Here is a 17639-nt window from a genome sequence, read left to right as displayed (position 1 = left end):
GAAATAGGCTAGGCTATGATGTCGCGCTCCTAATATCGCACAGTAATACTGTAGCCTACCTATACTGTCAAGGCTACTGGTCTATTTACTTTCGATCATGCTTGGCTATTGAATGAGCAATTTGATAAATGGTAGCATACTATTTGTTGTGTAGTGGGAATAATTTAAACCAGTTATGTCAGAAAAGGGGAGACGTCCTGCAATATGATTATGAATTAGGCCTATATAATAAAAGTAAAATGAACATATTAAGTGACATACTGCTATGTGATCTCCTTACCAACGGCAAATACATCTGTTTTATTATTAGGCCTAAGTTTGAATGTTTCTGTTATCTTACCATTATTATCATTCCAGTGCATCAAACACCTCCCATTTCCCCCAAACGAACAATAAGCATATTTGCTTGCAAAACAGTTGATCAACCTTCTAGAAGTTGTGAGCATGGTTTGAGATTTGCGTCGAGCTACGCACGCTGTCCCGTCAAGTTCAACATTCATAAATACCAACCTTTGCCGGAAAACTGGCGCATGCAAGGTTTTAGAGGATTTGTTTGTGTGCACGCAACTTGATAAATGAGGCCCCTGGTCCCAGATTTGTTTTTGCTGTCTTCCCAGCTCTTATTGTTGTTGAGTTGGCAAGGCAGCACAAACAGATCTGGGACCAGGCTATCTGCTCCCTGCCTCAGCGGAGATCTCCTTAGCAGCTGTTTCCTCTTGACAATGACTTGCGTTATCTGTTCCCATACACAAAAAAAAATGTATGCACGCATGACTGTAAGTCGCTTTGGATAAAAGCGTCTGCTAAATGGCATATTATATATTATATTATATATTATATATTATATATTATTATTATTATTATATTATATTATATTATATATATATTTATAACTGGAGACTGCCACACCCTCCATGCTTAGGACAATATCATTTGATTTGAGTTTATTTAAATTTTTACAGGGACATTGCACATTTAATCAATGTTTCAGTAAAAGTGCCGGTTTTAGCCAGCCGGCTAATTCTCAACCGCAGTCCCTGGGCAGGTTATTAAAAACAATTACAATACAGACAAACAATGAGCAGTGAGCAACATGCAGAGCAACGTAGGACAAGCAACACGTAGACTTGTTTTTGATAGCTCGGAAGGATTTGTTGGGTATACTATTCGCGTTCACTGATGTGGGGCCTAGTCTTATTTATGGTGTTATTATAGACACCAGTGATTTTGGACTGCGACGGGTTGTCATCACAAACTTGATCTGTTTGTACAATCTGGAATAATATAATTAGTCTAGCAGGCAGCCTGGGGAGAGGAGGGATTCCTCAAAGGGAAAAGAAGAGGAGTATAAATTGAGGCGTGACCCAGGCTCTTCCCCTGGGTGGAATGGAAAAGAGAACTCCAAGACCTTAAAACCTGGAATCCGTAATGGTGAAACAGCCACGTCCGTCTGCGATATTTCAACAACAAACACCGTTTTTTCCCTCTGACATCATTGCACGCGTGATAGAAGAGCACAATATATACTGGAATTTTGTTTACAATGTTACGCGACGCTCCTTAGCTCGGCAACAAAAACGATAACAGCGGTGTTGGGGCGGCCAGTGTCGCTGTTCCCCCACTACTGCTGATTCCATCTTTAAGGAAGGGATTGACATTCAAGTCTGGAAATTATTTTTTGGTTGCCCTAAGATTATGATCACTTGTCATATTTTGCCTGCCTTTCACATAGGGGAGGAATCAGAAATATCAGCACTGGAATTCTCTCAAAGCAGGCTCAACTTGCCATAAATACTGTAAATTGTCAGTCTTTCACTTAAACAATGGGGAGGAACCAGAAAGATCAGTAACAAAATCATCAGCCCAATGCTTCTTATCTCTATAATTTCTCTGATCAAAGGGCACTGGCTGACTCTTGCACAATGGCCCTGTGGTGGGTGGGTGGGTGGTTGGGTGGGTGTGTGTGTGCGTGGGTGTTCTTCCACTGCCGTTGCTTGTTTTTCCTCTCCCAATCTCATGTTTGCTTAGTTCCTATGATAAGAATAAAGGCCGGAAACAATATTTCTTCAGCTCCATCCTTTGTTTATTTATTCCAAGGAGGGTTCCTAGAGTGAGGGTTGTTATGGCCATGGTGGTAGACTAATGCCTGCTGGGACCCAGAAAGAGATCAGACAAGCAGAGCAGCTCCATGGGTCTAGATGTCGGCTAAGACCGGCGGCACTGTTGTTGTTCGCACCTCTATTAGACTGGCTTCTGTTAGTCCCTGTAGTAATTTACCTGCACCCGTAAACAAGAGGAATAAGCACATTCCCCACTGGACACAGACGTTAGTTCAACGTCTAGTTTTCATTTACATTTGGTTGAGTTGTCAACTAATGTGAATTCATTGTGAAAGCAACAAAAATATTCACCATGTCATTTGGATTAAGGTTGGAGGTTAGGTGAAAAAACAATGAAATGCTATGTTGATGACTTTTTGCAAATCCAATCAGTTTTCAGATTGATTCAATGTCATCACAGATGACGTGGAAACAACGTTGATTCTACCTGTTTTTGCCCAGTAGGTCTTCTCTTTTAAAATATATTTGATATAGGTGGCTATTCTGGTCCGGCAATATCATTATTCAAAAGGGCTGATATAACATAGCCTAGACTAAATCATGTTTTTTTTTGTAATGCGGAACTGTAAGGGTTATTTTTACGTATCTGTTAGAAGGACATGGTCTGTAGTGTGTATTTGGTGTTGAAATAAGACTCAAGTGTTTTCCTGATCAGTGCTTCCTCTTTCCTCAGTCTCTCTTCCTGCTCGTTTGCACTACAGTGCTCTTCACTACCGGTCTAGGTGGTGTTTAGATCAAGCCTCTGGAAAATTCTAGTTTACTGTATTCTCTAATACGTTGGTTAGGATTCAGATATTAAGGTCACTCATCCTCGTCCTTTAGGACTGTCATGTGTAGATAAACATGGCCTATTCCACAGGATCAGTCAAAGTCTAGAGCAGAGGATACGTTTGTGTGTTTGTTTAGATAAATACTCTGAGGACAAAAAGAGTCACACCTAACTTCTTAACCCAGAAACGAAGCGTAATGCAGAAAACTATCTGATGTATGTGTACAAAAGCCTATAGGCTTAATCGCTTTTACTTACTCACCTCTTTTCTTTGTTGACATGCATTGTTCATAGTAATTCATAAAACCTGATTTTTTAAAAATTGTTTTTTTAGCGTGGCAGCCGGAAGAGGAGTGCCTCACGTCACCTCACACTCTAGCAACATTTCCCATGTAACAACAAAGCCTGTGTGAACAGTTAAATATTGCTGTTATTGTTCGTATACTGTAATTTAATACGTAGCCTAACCCTCAACTCTCTCTGTCCTGCAGCTTGGGTGGGCTCCCTCTCCATGGGGATGATCTTCTTCTGTTCTCCCATCGTCAGCGTCTTCACAGACCTGCTGGGCTGCAGGGTGACAGCCGTGGGCGGAGCCGCCGTGGGCCTGGTGGGACTGCTGGCCAGCTCCTTCGTCACGTCAGTACTTGTATAGCTACCCTCCTCTTCATCAACCACTCTGATGTGTTGTGTCTAAATGCTGTCGGGCGTTGGTGTGCCAGGGACTTTTTTATACTAAAGTCCTCCCTACACGTGGTGGGTGGGTGTGTGTGGATGTGTGTGGATGTGGATGTGTGTGTGTGTGTGTGTGTGTGTGTTAACAAGATAAAGGACATACAGGAGCTCAGCCTGCTCTCAGGTCCTCTCTTTCTAGACGTCTCACGGGATGGCACAATACCAAACTCTCAACCATTAATCTACGTTAATCCGCGCACACACACACACACACACACACACACACACACACACACACACACACACACACACACACACACACACTACTACAATAATAATAGTTGGCTCAGTGTCAGTCAGTAAGGCTATGGCCTGCCTTTGAACAACACCTAGAAAAACCCCTCTGGATCTGCTCTCTGGGTGGTCTACTTTTGATTCCCTTTGTCACAATCAAAGTAATTCTAGCTTTTTTTTAACCCATTATCTGTCTAAAATAAGGGAACATTACTACAGGTGACAGATCACTGGGTCAAAGTAGATGTACAGTGAAAGTATTGTTAAAGGCCATAAATGAATACCACAGCTGTGTTTTATCTAGGATCAGCCCTGTAGTGGAGTGAGAAGTGAGTAAACATTAGCGCTCTTGTCTTGATGACCGTAGCCCTCTGAGAGACCTGTCATTAGCGTTAGTCTAAACTCCTGCGTGCTGTTGGCTCACAGAGGACTGGGAGGTAAACAAACACACAGGACTGACATGACTCAGTCAGCATAGTGAGTGGACACACACCCTGGGAGTGAGGATGTAACTGATACCCTCCAGGTGTTGGAAGTTGAACCAGGCTAGCAAGTTCACAGCAGCTCAATCATCTTCACCCTGGTGTTTGGTTTGTTTTCCAGACTCTCAAGTGAGTCAGACTTGAGAACTTGTTTAGCTAGACCCTCTATTGAGTCAAGTTCATAGCGCTTGTTTTTTCTGTGTATGAAATTTAAGCAGGTGTAAACATAAACATGACCGTGGGGAACTCCCATCCTATCCTATCCTGTCTCTCTTCTACTCTCTGGCCCCACAGGTCCCTGGGTCCCATGTACTTCACCTACGGCATCGTGTTCGCCACGGGCTGCTCCTTCGCCTACCAGCCCAGCCTGGTGATCCTGGGACACTACTTCAAGAAGCGCCTGGGCCTTGTCAACGGCATCGTGACGGCCGGCAGCTCTGCCTTCACCGTCACCCTGCCCTTCCTCCTGTCTGGCCTGCTGGAGAAGGTGGGCCTGCAGAACACCATGAGGGTCCTCAGCATCCTCATGTTCATCCTCATGCTGGCTGGGCTAACCTACACTCCCCTGCTGCCCAAGCCTGTCAGCAGCAACAAGCAAGGCAGCCGCTGCCCGTCCATGAGCAAGCTGTTCAATGTCAACATCTGGAAGTCTCTGGGCTACCGGATCTGGGCCTTCGGCATCCCGGCAGCCCTCTACGGATACTTTGTGCCTTACGTTCACCTGGTGAGTTGTTTTGTTTTTCAGTGGTGATGTGTGGTTTTCATTACTCAGGTCTCTCTGTGTTAAAGGTTACTGACATGTAGCAAAAAAGAACAGAGGTAGAAACACAACATAGAAACGTGGCAGTGTGGAACATGTGGGGTTTATTTCGTGTCCACTGTCCATCATATTCTCAATATCTCCCTCATTGTGTGTTTTGGATATTGGCTCTGGGTAACTCAGTTGGCAGTAATAGCCAGGGGTGAGGGGTCAGTAGATCTAGAGCAGGGATCTCTACCAGTAGCTCGCTGCCCACCTATGAGTAGCTCGCCAAGCAATTCTGAAAGTACATGCATTTTTTCATTTGTTCCATCGCAAACTATAAAAAACATAAAGCTCCCGGCAACTATCCAGTCAAAGCCACATTGACATTATCTCACCCCTAGTTAACCACTATTGGCTTAAAAAGCCAAACGTAACACAACATCTGCCAATACATTTCCATCAATATTGCCCCTCTCTGTCGGTTTGGGGCACGCGTTTGTTTATAACGCCGTATGTAGCCAGTTAGCGATGCTAATGATAACCGTCTTGTGGGTAGACAGAAAGACTTTCCCCAAAAACCTTCTCAATTAAATGTTAACTTCAAAGTAGGCTTACCTGACAGAACTATAAATAAGGATTATTTGTATCAATTGAGTGGCCATTGTTCTACAAACTGTGCCATGACGTGCTGCAGCAGTAGTCCTAACAGCAGAAACATCGCTAGACCGACACATTTCTCTTCTTCTTTTCCGGCAGACTACATGCTTTGTTGTGTATTGCTGCCTTTCACAGTTTGGAAAGTGCGTTGCACATTTGTTCACAAAAAATTTGAAATGGGAGGGGAAAAGGGAAATTGCACCGCCATCTAACCCTATTTGGAAAGTATTCAGACCCCTTGACTTTTTCCACATTTTGTTACGTTACAGCCTTATTCTAAAATGGATTAAATCATTTTTTCCCCTCATCAATATACACACAATACCTGTTAATGACAAAGCAAAAACAGGTTTTTAGAAATGTTAGCAAATGTATTAAAAATTAAGAACTGAAATATCACATTTACATAAGTATTCAGACCCTTTACTCAGTACTTTGTTGAAGCACCTTTGGCAGCGATTACAGCCTTGAGTCTTCTTGGGTATGATGCTACAAGCTTGGCACACCTGTATTTGGGGAGTTTCTCCCATTCTTCTCTGAAGATCCTCTCAAGCTCTGTCAGGTTGGATGGGGAGTGTCGCTGCAAAGCAATTTTCCGGTCTCTCCAGAGATGTTCGATCAGGTTCAAGTCCGGGCTCTGGCTGGGCCACTCAAGGACATTCAGAGACTTGTCCCGAAGCCACTCCTGCGTTGCCTTGGCTGTGTGCTTAGGGTCGTTGTCCTGTTGGAAGGTGAACCTTTGCCCCAGTCTGAGGTGACCATCGTGTTCTTGGTCACCTCCCTGACCAAGGCTTTTCTCCCCCGGTTGCTCAGTTTGGCCGGGTGGCCAGCTCTAGGAAGAGTCTTGGCGGTTCCAAACTTCTTCCACTTAAGAATGATGGACTGTTCATGGGGACACAATCCTGTCTCGCGCTCTACGGACAATTCCTTCGACCTCATGGCTTGGTTTTTGCTCTGACATGCACGGTCAACTGTGGGACCTTTTTATATAGACAGGTGTGTGCCTTTCCAAATCATGTCCAATCAATTGAATTTACCACAGGTGGACTCCAATCAAGTTGTAGAAACATCTCAAGAATGATCAGTGGAAACAGGATGCACCTGAGCTCAATTTCGAGTCTCATAGCAAAGTGTCTGAATACTTTTATTTTATGGGATATTGTGTGTAGATGTTTTAATTTTATTTAATCAATTTTAGAATAAGGCTGTAGCGTAACAAAATCTGGGAAAAGTCAAGGGGTCTGAATACTTTCCGAATGCACTGTATATATCACTATCCACAACACACCACACTACCTCTTCTCACTACTTTGACCCCAACAGATCCTACACCAGGCCGTTGGCCTGGGAGGCTGGAACACCTTCTCTCAAAGCCCCCTGTAGGCCTTCTGCACTGAAATCTCAAACACTCGAAAACTTCTGTTGCTGCTACTACCAATTCAATATTCTGGGATTTCCTTTCCATCTGTGCGGTACAATTAATGACCATAGCAATAAACGTCAAGAAGCCAACCTTACTAAAGCACAAACTGTTTGGGTCACTCTGTACTGGCCTACTAGTCACAGGGATCCTCTCAGGCTCTCTCACCCTTTACCCACCATCCTCTGCTTTCCTCACTGTCTCAGCATATGACACTTTCTGCACTGCTCTCACACTGGAAACTTCAACCTGTCTCACTCGCACAGGACATTTCTGATCCCCAGCAACATAGCCACCCCCACAATTGAAACACTTATTCTGATTTGATTTAAGCATTGACATGGACTCAGAACATCCATTTTCATTGTTTCTCTATTATTAATTGTAATATTGAGAGTAAAAAAACTGAAAAAATCCCAAACCAGTAAAAATACAACCGATAACTGAATTCTGGAAAATACTAAAGATAATTTTATTGGGGCCTGTCATGCCAAATACTGTTTAATAACCATTATTTACCATGTACAGTGGGGAGAACAAGTATTTGATACACTGCCGATTTTGCAGGTTTTCCTACTTACAAAGCATGTAGAGGTCTGTAATTTTTATCATAGGTACACTTCAACTGTGAGACGGAATCTAAAACAAAAATCCAGAAAATCACATTGTATGATTTTTAAGTAATTCATGTGCATTTTATTGCATGACATAAGTATTTGATACATCAGAAAAGCAGAACTTAATATTTGGTACAGAAACCTTTGTTTGCAATTACAGAGATCATACGTTTCCTGTAGGTCTTGACCAGGTTTGCACACACTGCAGCAGGGATTTTGGCCCACTCCTCCATACAGACCTTCTCCAGATCCTTCAGGTTTCGGGGCTGTCGCTGGGCAATACGGACTTTCAGCTCCCTCCAAAGATTTTCTATTGGGTTCAGGTCTGGAGACTGGCTAGGCCACTCCAGGACCTTGAGATGCTTCTTCACGGAGCCACTCCTTAGTTGCCCTGGCTGTGTGTTTCGGTCGTTGTCATGCTGGAAGACCCAGCCACGACCCATCTTCAATGCTCTTACTGAGGGAAGGAGGTTGTTGGCCAAGATCTCGCGATGCATGGCCCCATCCATCCTCCCCTCAATACGGTGCAGTCGTCCTGTCCCCTTTGCAGAAAAGCATCCCCAAAGAATGATGTTTCCACCTCCATGCTTCACGGTTGGGATGGTGTTCTTGGGGTTGTACTCATCCTTCTTCTTCCTCCAAACCCGGCGAGTGGAGTTTAGATCAAAAAGCTCTATTTTTGTCTCATCAGACCACATGACCTTCTCCTATTCCTCCTCTGGATCATCCAGATGGTCATTGGCAAACTTCAGACGGGCCTGGACATGCGCTGGCTTGAGCAGGGAGACCTTACGTGCGCTGCAGGATTTTAATCCATGACGGCGTAGTGTGTTACTAATGGTTTTCTTTGAGACTGTGGTCCCAGCTCTCTTCAGGTCATTGACCAGGTCCTGCCGTGTAATTCTGGGCTGATCCCTCACCTTCCTCATGATCATTGATGCCCCACGAGGTGAGATCTTGCATGGAGCCCCAGACCGAGGGTGATTGACCGTCATCTTGAACTTCTTCCATTTTCTAATAATTGCGCCAACAGTTGTTGCCTTCTCACCAAGCTGCTTGCCTATTGTCATGTAGCCCATCCCAGCCTTGTGCAGGTCTACAATTTTATCCCTGATGTCCTTACACAGCTCTCTGGTCTTGGCCATTGTGGAGAGGTTGGAGTCTGTTTTGATTGAGTGTGTGGACAGGAGTCTTTTATACAGGTAACGAGTTCAAACAGGTGCAGTTAATACAGGTAATGAGTGGAGAACAGGAGGGCTTCTTAAAGAAAAACTAACAGGTCTGTGAGAGCCGGAATTCTTACTGGTTGGTAGGTGATCAAATACTTATGTCATGCAATAAAATGCACATTAATTACTTAAAAATCATACAATGTGATTTTCTGGATTTTTGTTTTAGATTCCGTCTCTCACAGTTGAAGTGTACCTATGATAAAAAATTACAGACCTCTACATGCTTTGTAAGTAGGAAAACCTGCAAAATCGGCAGTGTATCAAATACTTGTTCTCCCCACTGTATATAGACAGAGAACACATCTCTTGCACACCCAGGACCCGGGGAAGAGTTGCAGGGTATGGGAGAAGAGAACCAATGTGCCTATTCGAAGGCTATAAAATAAATGGGTAGCTTGCGATTTTTTTAAAAAGTAGCTCTCGTGCTAGAAAAGGTTGGAAACCCTTGAACTAGAGCTTCACAAGCACAAATACAAAAACACACATTAATGTCAAGTGTTATTAGTGTGGAAGGTCAGGAGAGGGGAAGCCAAGGGGAAGCCAAGGGGAAGCCTACACCTCAGCTATGCAGTGCTTCGTGCCTGTGGCATAATATGTCTGTGTGTGAACATTACTGTATGGCCTCAAGGACCTGTATCACTGTTTTTGAGCTAGAATTTTGTTTCCTTCCTACCTATGGCATGAGTTGTTTTTAAACATCTCTCCTGACCTTTGGCCTATTGCTGCTCAGTTCAACTGAGGACTGAATCATAAGCGTTTAGTCATAAAGCAACTCATTTTGTACATTCCATGTCAATATTTGAAATGCTGTTAAGCTGCTATGATATAGGCTTATCAGGCTTAGACACACATCAGTTGTTGTTTTTCTGTCAGCTTATGTTAAAAAATGTTTGTCTTCAAATGGTACAAAGATGTAAAATACAAGCACTGCTTACACATCATATACTGGACTGTTAATCTGTAGTGCCATAACATTCCTAGATAACTGTTGAAGAAAGAGACAGAATACTGTTCAGTCTTGTATTTTACTGTACACAGTATACCAAAGACAGAGCCTGTAGTCTCTTCCCACAGTCACTGCATGACATCAGTCTGGAAAGCAAAACTAAAGAGCTTCAGACCTGAGCAGAAAATAGTTGTAATTTGTAGTTTATTTGAAAATACCAACTTTTCAAATACTCAAGGTCGAATATAGTTTATATAGAGTTTCAACTAAAAGGCAACTATTTTCTTTGATATTCAAATACAGGTCTCAGAAAAACAAATAATATTTGAAAGTATTTTGAATACCTCTCAGAAAACCAAATACTGTTTGACGGTATTTGAATATATGCCTTCTTGAAAACATGTTTTATTTTTTATTTGATGGCTGCTAAATATTTAATTAAGAACCAAAACCTTCAACAGTTAGTTGAATCATTCGAAATATATGATCATAAGCACATGGTTTGGAGAGCTCTTAGATATGAATCTTAATATAATTTATAGTCTAGAATTAAATACATGAGGGACATGGAATCACCTCAACATCAGAATACACCACTGTTGCAGCTTCAAAATAAACTAACAAATATTTTCATAATGAGTGAGACATATGGTAATCCAGTAAAAGTTGGCATCATGTGTAGTAACTTTGATTATTACAACAGCAACATTATTGTTACTAGGACTTTGGAAATTGTTTTATCATTGCATAAATAATGGAGTTATTACATAAGTGGAATAAGGAACAGTTACTTTACAGTAGTTACAAAAACGTTCAGCTCATTGCTATGCAAATAAAATGCAATTAACAAAGTATTATGTAACAACATGCTAATAAAATGTTGCTCCAAAAGTAATTACAGTTGTGGTCAATTTGCAGTGTGCAAATTATTTATAATTATGTTCCGGCCACCCCACCATCCGCTCCGACAAAAATCGTCCCGCGGCTGAATCTAGTTGCCTACCCTTGGTATAGTGTGTTTAAAATAACACTTACCCTCCGATGGACAAAGAGGTTCAAAGTTGCTTAACATCCAACTTGCTGCTTGCAATGAGCTTTGAATTACTCTGCAGTATTTTCAGGTATTATACAATTTATTGCAGCTTTCAACCTTTTCAGTGGCATGTTGAAAGAGTCAGAGTAGTTGAGTCACAACTTATTTATACTTATCTGTACAAAATAGCATTCGTTAATTGGTTTGACTTGATTATGTACACCTGGGGCAATGGACATTCAGGAGAATGGACATTTACAGAATGTTCAGATAGAAATGTATTGTGTAGATCAAATATGGCTGTCCGATAGATTGGAATAGTATAGGAGATTGTGTGTGCTCTTCATTATATTTCTATTTTCAAAATGCAGTTCCGGATACAGCCCTGTCATTAGCTGAAGGCAGCCAGTCCAATAGTTTCAGAAAAGTAGTCACTTCCTGAGATCTGTATTCAAATATTTTGAACAAGTATTTGCTTTCTCAGATCCGTATTCAAATAGTTTTGAAAAGTAGTTACTTTCTGAGATCTGTATTCAAATAGTTGTAGTCACCTCCAAAGTAACTATTTGTTCCCCTGGAAAATGTTTCACTTTTCACAAAGCATAGTTAAAACTATAGTTATCCCAGGTCTGAAGAACATGAGACTCTGCAGAACTCAGGGCGTCCAAACAGAGGATAACTCAATCTAAATAATAAGGTTGCCAAATGTGTGTTATTGCTTTGATGCATACCAGTTTCAGTACTTCACAGCAATTATTCAATCCCCTAATATACATACAGTAGATGCTTTAGTTATGTGGTCTATGGAGAGTCAGTAAATGTCTGGGAGGTTTCAGCTGAGGCAGAGTTACATAAACACAGGTCTTATTATTCCAGTATTGCATACCATTTATAGGATGGAAAACATATTCTGTGGAGGTCCGGAGAGGAGATATCTGTCCTGGGGCTCAGTAGGTCACTGTTTATTTGGAGGAGATTACTTTGTTATTGGAGGAAGGTCACTTTCTCCTGGGGACAGCCCTGTGTGTTCTCCTAACACTTCTTTAGTCTCTGCTACCCAGGCTGGGCCACCGCTGGGCCCTGTCAGTGTCCACCCCCAGCCCTATCCCCATCCCTGGGCCCAGCCCGAGCTTCTATATCACCAGAACCACCAGGAAGACAGGGGAACCCAGGGGTGAAAGGCTGGATTGTTTAACCTTTCAGGAATGGAGTGCTCACCTCGCAGTGTGCAGTGACTAACAGAGCCACTAAGCCTAGTGGGATATTTTAGCTGTTCTGTTTTCCCTCAGCTCCTCTGCTCTGGTCAAAGGGGGTGTACGCCGATTCCCCCTTATCCGTAGCAAAGTCCCTCCCTATCAGCTGAAGACTGGGAGTCTAATGTCCCGAAGAAGCTTTCCCTCTCACACTATTCCAGGTATTTCACATATTGGAGAATTAGATAGCGTCTTTCACGTACGACTGTGTTCGTAGAAGTCTGATTAAAGGGAAAGGCATTGCCAAGGACAAGTTGAACTGTATGTTTTGCAGGATATGTGTGAAGTCTGGATGGTATTGGTGTGCAAAAACAGGGCAGGCAGCAGAAGATCCAGTCAGTGCATGGATTGTCTTAAGGTAGCCTACCAGAGACGGCGCAGGCTTGCTTTCGCACAGTGCTTCCTAATTACATTCATTCATGAAACCTGTTTATCAAATTAGAAGGTTTATTCAGCATTTACGTTGATGTTGGTTTTGTCACTCTCACTGGTGAGTTTTTAACTGCCACCACTTTGACAACAACAAACTCATTTAATATAGGTTGTTTTAATGAAGTCACCAGCTGCTGTGTGCTGGAGCGAGGGTGTTTGGCCTTGAAAGGTTAATAATAAAGCTTTTGGAGAGGGTGGCAGGTAGCCTAATGGTTAAGAGCGTTGGGCCCTTGAGCAAGGCACTTAACCCTAATTGCTCCTGTTAGTCGCTCTGGATAAGAGTGTCTGCTAAATGACTAAAATGTAAAAAGTTAAATAGTGGCTGAGCTGCAGATGGAATTAGTTTAACGAGCAGTGTGTATGTGTCTCGGGGTGTGCATGTGTGTGTTTGAAGGAGAGAGCGAATGAGAGAGAGTGTGTGTGTGTGTCATCAAGGATGTTGGTTGTGTAGGTTTGTCTGTGCTATGTGTGTGCGAGAGCGTGTGATGTGCCTCAGTGTGCACTGACGCTGTTGTGTTTGTGTGCCTTTGTTATGTATTGTTGGAGATGGTCAGTGTGGGTGTTTATTTAGGGAGGATGCGATGTTTCTGACAAGGACACCTGGCCGGTGGTAAGTCAGTAAGCATTAGGTCACACGGTTAGGCCACATACCAGAATACTGGAGAATACGTGATCACAGACAGGGACACAATCAGAGGCTACATCCCAAATGCCACCCTATTCCCTATATATTCCCTTCTTTTGACCAGGGTCCCATAGGGCTGTAGTCAAAGTAGTGCACTATATAGGGAATAGGGTGGCATTTGGAAGACATCAGAGTCAACATCCCCCAAGGTTATGTGGTTGATAGGGAGGGATGATGCCCACTGGCCAGTAAGTAAAGGGAAAGTGAGGCTGAGAGCAGGTTCCCTAGCAGTGTTTAAGGGCCAGGTGTTGCTGGGTAGTATAATGGACAAACACAGCAGGCCTGGCATCTGAGCCAGCAGGGAGTGGGACACCCTGTGGACTGGAGAATGTTGTCTGTGGGCTGTAGTAGCCTCGTGAAACCAGACTGAAGTGAAACAGAATGTGAGATCAGGCTGGTTTAATGAGACTACAAGGCTATACGATGGAGTATAGTGCAAGTATAGTGCATCTTAGACATTTAGTCATCACAAATTCTTATTTCCACTACAAAGGTCACTAGTTTTGTGTCACTGACATCTTTATAGCGATCCCTCACTTCAGATAGCACTCTATTGCTATAGGTCGATGACCTCACAGACTGTCAATCAATCTGAACAGACATACTTTATAATGTGACTTAGGGCTAGCTGTGGCTGATTCAGCACACACACACACACTGATGTTAGAGGTTTTGGGATCAGAGTTCCCTTTTATGTTTTTATTAGAGATCTTTATGGTTTAATCAGATGATCCTCAGGTGTCGGTAAGCCATTTTGATTAGTGTGTTGTTTTGACATAGGCAGGTTCACATTGAAATATCTCTGCACATTTCAGCATCGCTGAGATTAATATGCATGATTTATGGTACAGACTGTCATAGATTGTAAATAAGAGATGAAACTAACATTCTTTAGAACATATACTGTAGGAAGCCCAAATTCCTTGAACTAGTCGATATATGTGGCCAAAATTCTTATCAGCTCTCCATATACCAGCGTGATGTTTATGACTGGAAATTAAAGCACAGGACACGACTGTAACATGTTAACCCTTTAACCTTCATTGCCGTAGCATAGGCCCACCGGGAATACCATGCCGGCCATAATCGACTGATTCAAGCCTGACTTTACCGCTGCTCTGTCAGAGAGAGAGAGAGAGAGAGAGAGAGAGCGAGAGCATCCTGGGCCCATATGGTGTTTGTCTGAATGTCATGTCCCTTGGGGGATAACTGGCTGGATGAGGTGTGTGATTCACATGCTGCTCCCATTTAAGACAACACCGTGATGGGAGCATTAATCACACACTCGAACCTACCCTGCCTGGACTCATCCCAGCCCCTGGAAGTATGTGGAGGAAACTCCTAGGAGCCAATAGACCAAGAAACCAATAAATATAGAATGTGTTGTTGTATAATAACAGATAAATCATGCATCCACGTGTGTGTGTGTTTGTGTGTGTGTGTCGTGACCTGACTGGGTGGGTGGGGAGGTGGAATAGAGGCTCTTTGACTGGGAAGCAGTAGCAGGAAGGGGTTTGGATGTGGTGTTGGTGTCTCTGGAGGCTGCAGCTACTGGCAGGGCTCCAGGTACCGGGCCGGGCCTTAAAGGCAGCCTCCTCAGCTCTGGTGCTCACCGATTGGTGCTCCCGTGTAGGAGGGACCGGCAGCGGCCTGGAACCGACATCTGGGCCGCATTTCACATGCTCCAATACACTACGACCGCAACTATGCAGCCCCCAATAGTTGAGATAGTACTAACACTTTGCCTGTGAATTGAGCAGAAGGAGTTGCATGGCCTGCTATAAATATTATATATTGATACAGTGCCTTCAGAAAGTATTCAGACCCCTTGACTTATTCCACATTTACTTGTGTTACATCCTGAATTAAACATTAATTAAATATATTTTTTTTCTCACCCACCCACACACAATACCCCATAATGACAAAGTGAAAACAAGTTTTTTGAAAATAAATTGAAAATGAAATACAGAAACATCTAATTTACATAAGTATTCACACCCCATTTGCTATGACACTCCAAATTGAGCTCAGGTGCATCCAATTTCCTTTGATTTTCCTTGATGTCACTACAACTTCATAGGCGTCCACCTGTGGCCAATTCAATTGTTTGGACATTCAAAAAGGAACACACCTGTCTATATAAGGTCCCACAGTTGACAGTGCATGTCAGAGATTTCTGTGACGTTGTTGCAGGTATCGCTTGGGCTTTGTCGAGCGCCATCCATAATAGTTTTAAACGTATCCTGGGTAGGGACTCTGAGGATTAATCCCGCGGGGAGAAAAAACATTGTAGACCTCCACAAGTCTGGTTCATCCTTGGGAGCAATTTCCAAACGCCTGAAGGCACCACGTTCATCTGTACAAACAATAGTATGCAAGTGTAAACACCATCAGACCACGCAGCCGTCATACCGCTCAGGAAGGAGACGTGTTCTATCTCCTAGAGATGAACGTACTTTGGTGCGAAAAGTGCAAATCAATCCCAGAACAACAGCAAAGGACCTTGTGAAGATGCTGGGGGAAACAGGTACAAAAGTATCTATATCCACAGTAAAACGAGTCCTATATCGACATAACCTAAAAGGCCGCTCAGCAAGGAAGAAACCACTGCTCCAAAACCGCCATAAAAAAGCCAGACTACGGTTTGCAAATGCACATGGAGAAATGTCCTCTGGTCTGATGAAACAAAAATAGAACTGTTTGGCCATAATGACCATCGTTATGTTTGAAGGAAAAAGGGGTAGGCTTGCAAGCCGAAGAACACCATCCCAACCGTGAAGCACGGGGGTGGCAGCATCATGCTGTGGGGGTGCTTTGCTGCAGGAGGGACTGGTGCACTTCACAAAATAGATGGCATCATGAGGAAGGAAAATTATGTGGTTATTTTGAAGCAACATCTCAAGACATCAGTCAGGAAGTTAAAGCTTGGTCGCAAATGGGTCTTCCAAATGGACAATGACCCCAAGCATACTTCCAAAGTTGGGGCAAAATGGCTTAAGGACAACAAAGTCAAGGTATTGGAGTAGCCATCACAAAGCCCTGACCTCAATCCTATAGAACATTTGTGGGCAGAACTGAAAAGCGTGTGCGAGCAAGGAGGCCTACAAACCTGACTCAGTTACACCCTTTTTCTCACCAATTTTGTGATATCCAAATGCGATCCAATTACGATCTTGTCTCATCGCTGCAACTCCCCAACGGGCTCGGGAGAGGCGAAGGTCGAGGCATGCGTCCTCCGAAACATGACCTGCCAAACCGCTCTCCTTAACACCTGCCCGCTTAACCTGGAAGCCAGCTGCACCAATGTGTTGGAGGAAACACCATTCAACTGATGACCGAAGTCAGCCAGCAGGCGCCCGGCCCTCCACAATGAGTCGCTAGAGCGCGATGAGCCAAGTAAAGCCCCCCCCCACCCCCGCCAAACCCTCCCCTAACTCTGACGACGCTGGGCCAATTTTGCACCACCCTATGGGACTCCCGGTCACAGCCGGTTATGACACAGCCCGGTATCGAACCCGGGTCTGTGGTGAGACCTCAAGCACTTTGCCTGTCCCGAGCCCGTTGGGGAGTTGCAGCGATGAGACAAGATCGCATTTGGATATCACGAAATTGGGGAGAAAAGGGGGTAAAATACAAACAAAAAATTTATATATATATATACAGTGGGGAGAACAAGTATTTGATACACTGCCGATTTTGCAGGTTTTCCTACTTACAAAGCATGTAGAGGTCTGTAATTTTTATCATAGGTACACTTCAACTGTGAGAGACGGAATCTAAAACAAAAATCCAGAAAATCACAGTGTATGATTTTTAAGTAATTAATTTGCAATTTTATTGCATGACATAAGTATTTGATCACCTACCAACCAGTAAGAATTCCGGCTCTCACAGACCTGTTAGTTTTTCTTTAAGAAGCCCTCCTGTTCTCCACTCATTACCTGTATTAACTGCACCTGTTTGAACTCTTTACCTGTATACAAGACACCTGTCCACACACTCAATCAAACAGACTCCAACCTCTCCACAATGGCCAAGACCAGAGAGCTGTGTAAGGACATCAGGGATAAAATTGTAGACCTGCACAAGGCTGGGATGGGCTACAGGACAATAGGCAAGCAGCTTGGTGAGAAGGCAACAACTGTTGGCGCAATTATTAGAAAATGGAAGAAGTTCAAGATGACGGTCAATCACCCTCGGTCTGGGGCTCCGTGCAAGATCTCACCTCGTGGGGCATCAATGATCATGAGGAAGGTGAGGGATCAGCCCAGAACTACAC

General features: G+C 43.4%; 1 protein-coding gene across 1 annotated transcript in view; it reads left to right on the top strand.

The window, feature by feature from the left end:
• The window catches only part of LOC121549000 (monocarboxylate transporter 10), a 56794-nt gene that overhangs the window by 27823 nt on the left and 11332 nt on the right, over positions 1-17639 (top strand). Inside the window, exons 2-3 of the mRNA XM_041860762.2 lie at positions 3381-3525; positions 4632-5061. Coding sequence (XP_041716696.1) covers positions 3381-3525; positions 4632-5061 — 575 coding nt within the window. The remainder of the gene's footprint in view (positions 1-3380; positions 3526-4631; positions 5062-17639) is intronic.

This window comes from Coregonus clupeaformis, chromosome 33, assembly GCF_020615455.1.
Source record: "Coregonus clupeaformis isolate EN_2021a chromosome 33, ASM2061545v1, whole genome shotgun sequence".
In the NCBI taxonomy this organism is placed as follows: domain Eukaryota; kingdom Metazoa; phylum Chordata; class Actinopteri; order Salmoniformes; family Salmonidae; genus Coregonus; species Coregonus clupeaformis.
This window is presented reverse-complemented; position numbering and strand designations above follow the sequence as displayed.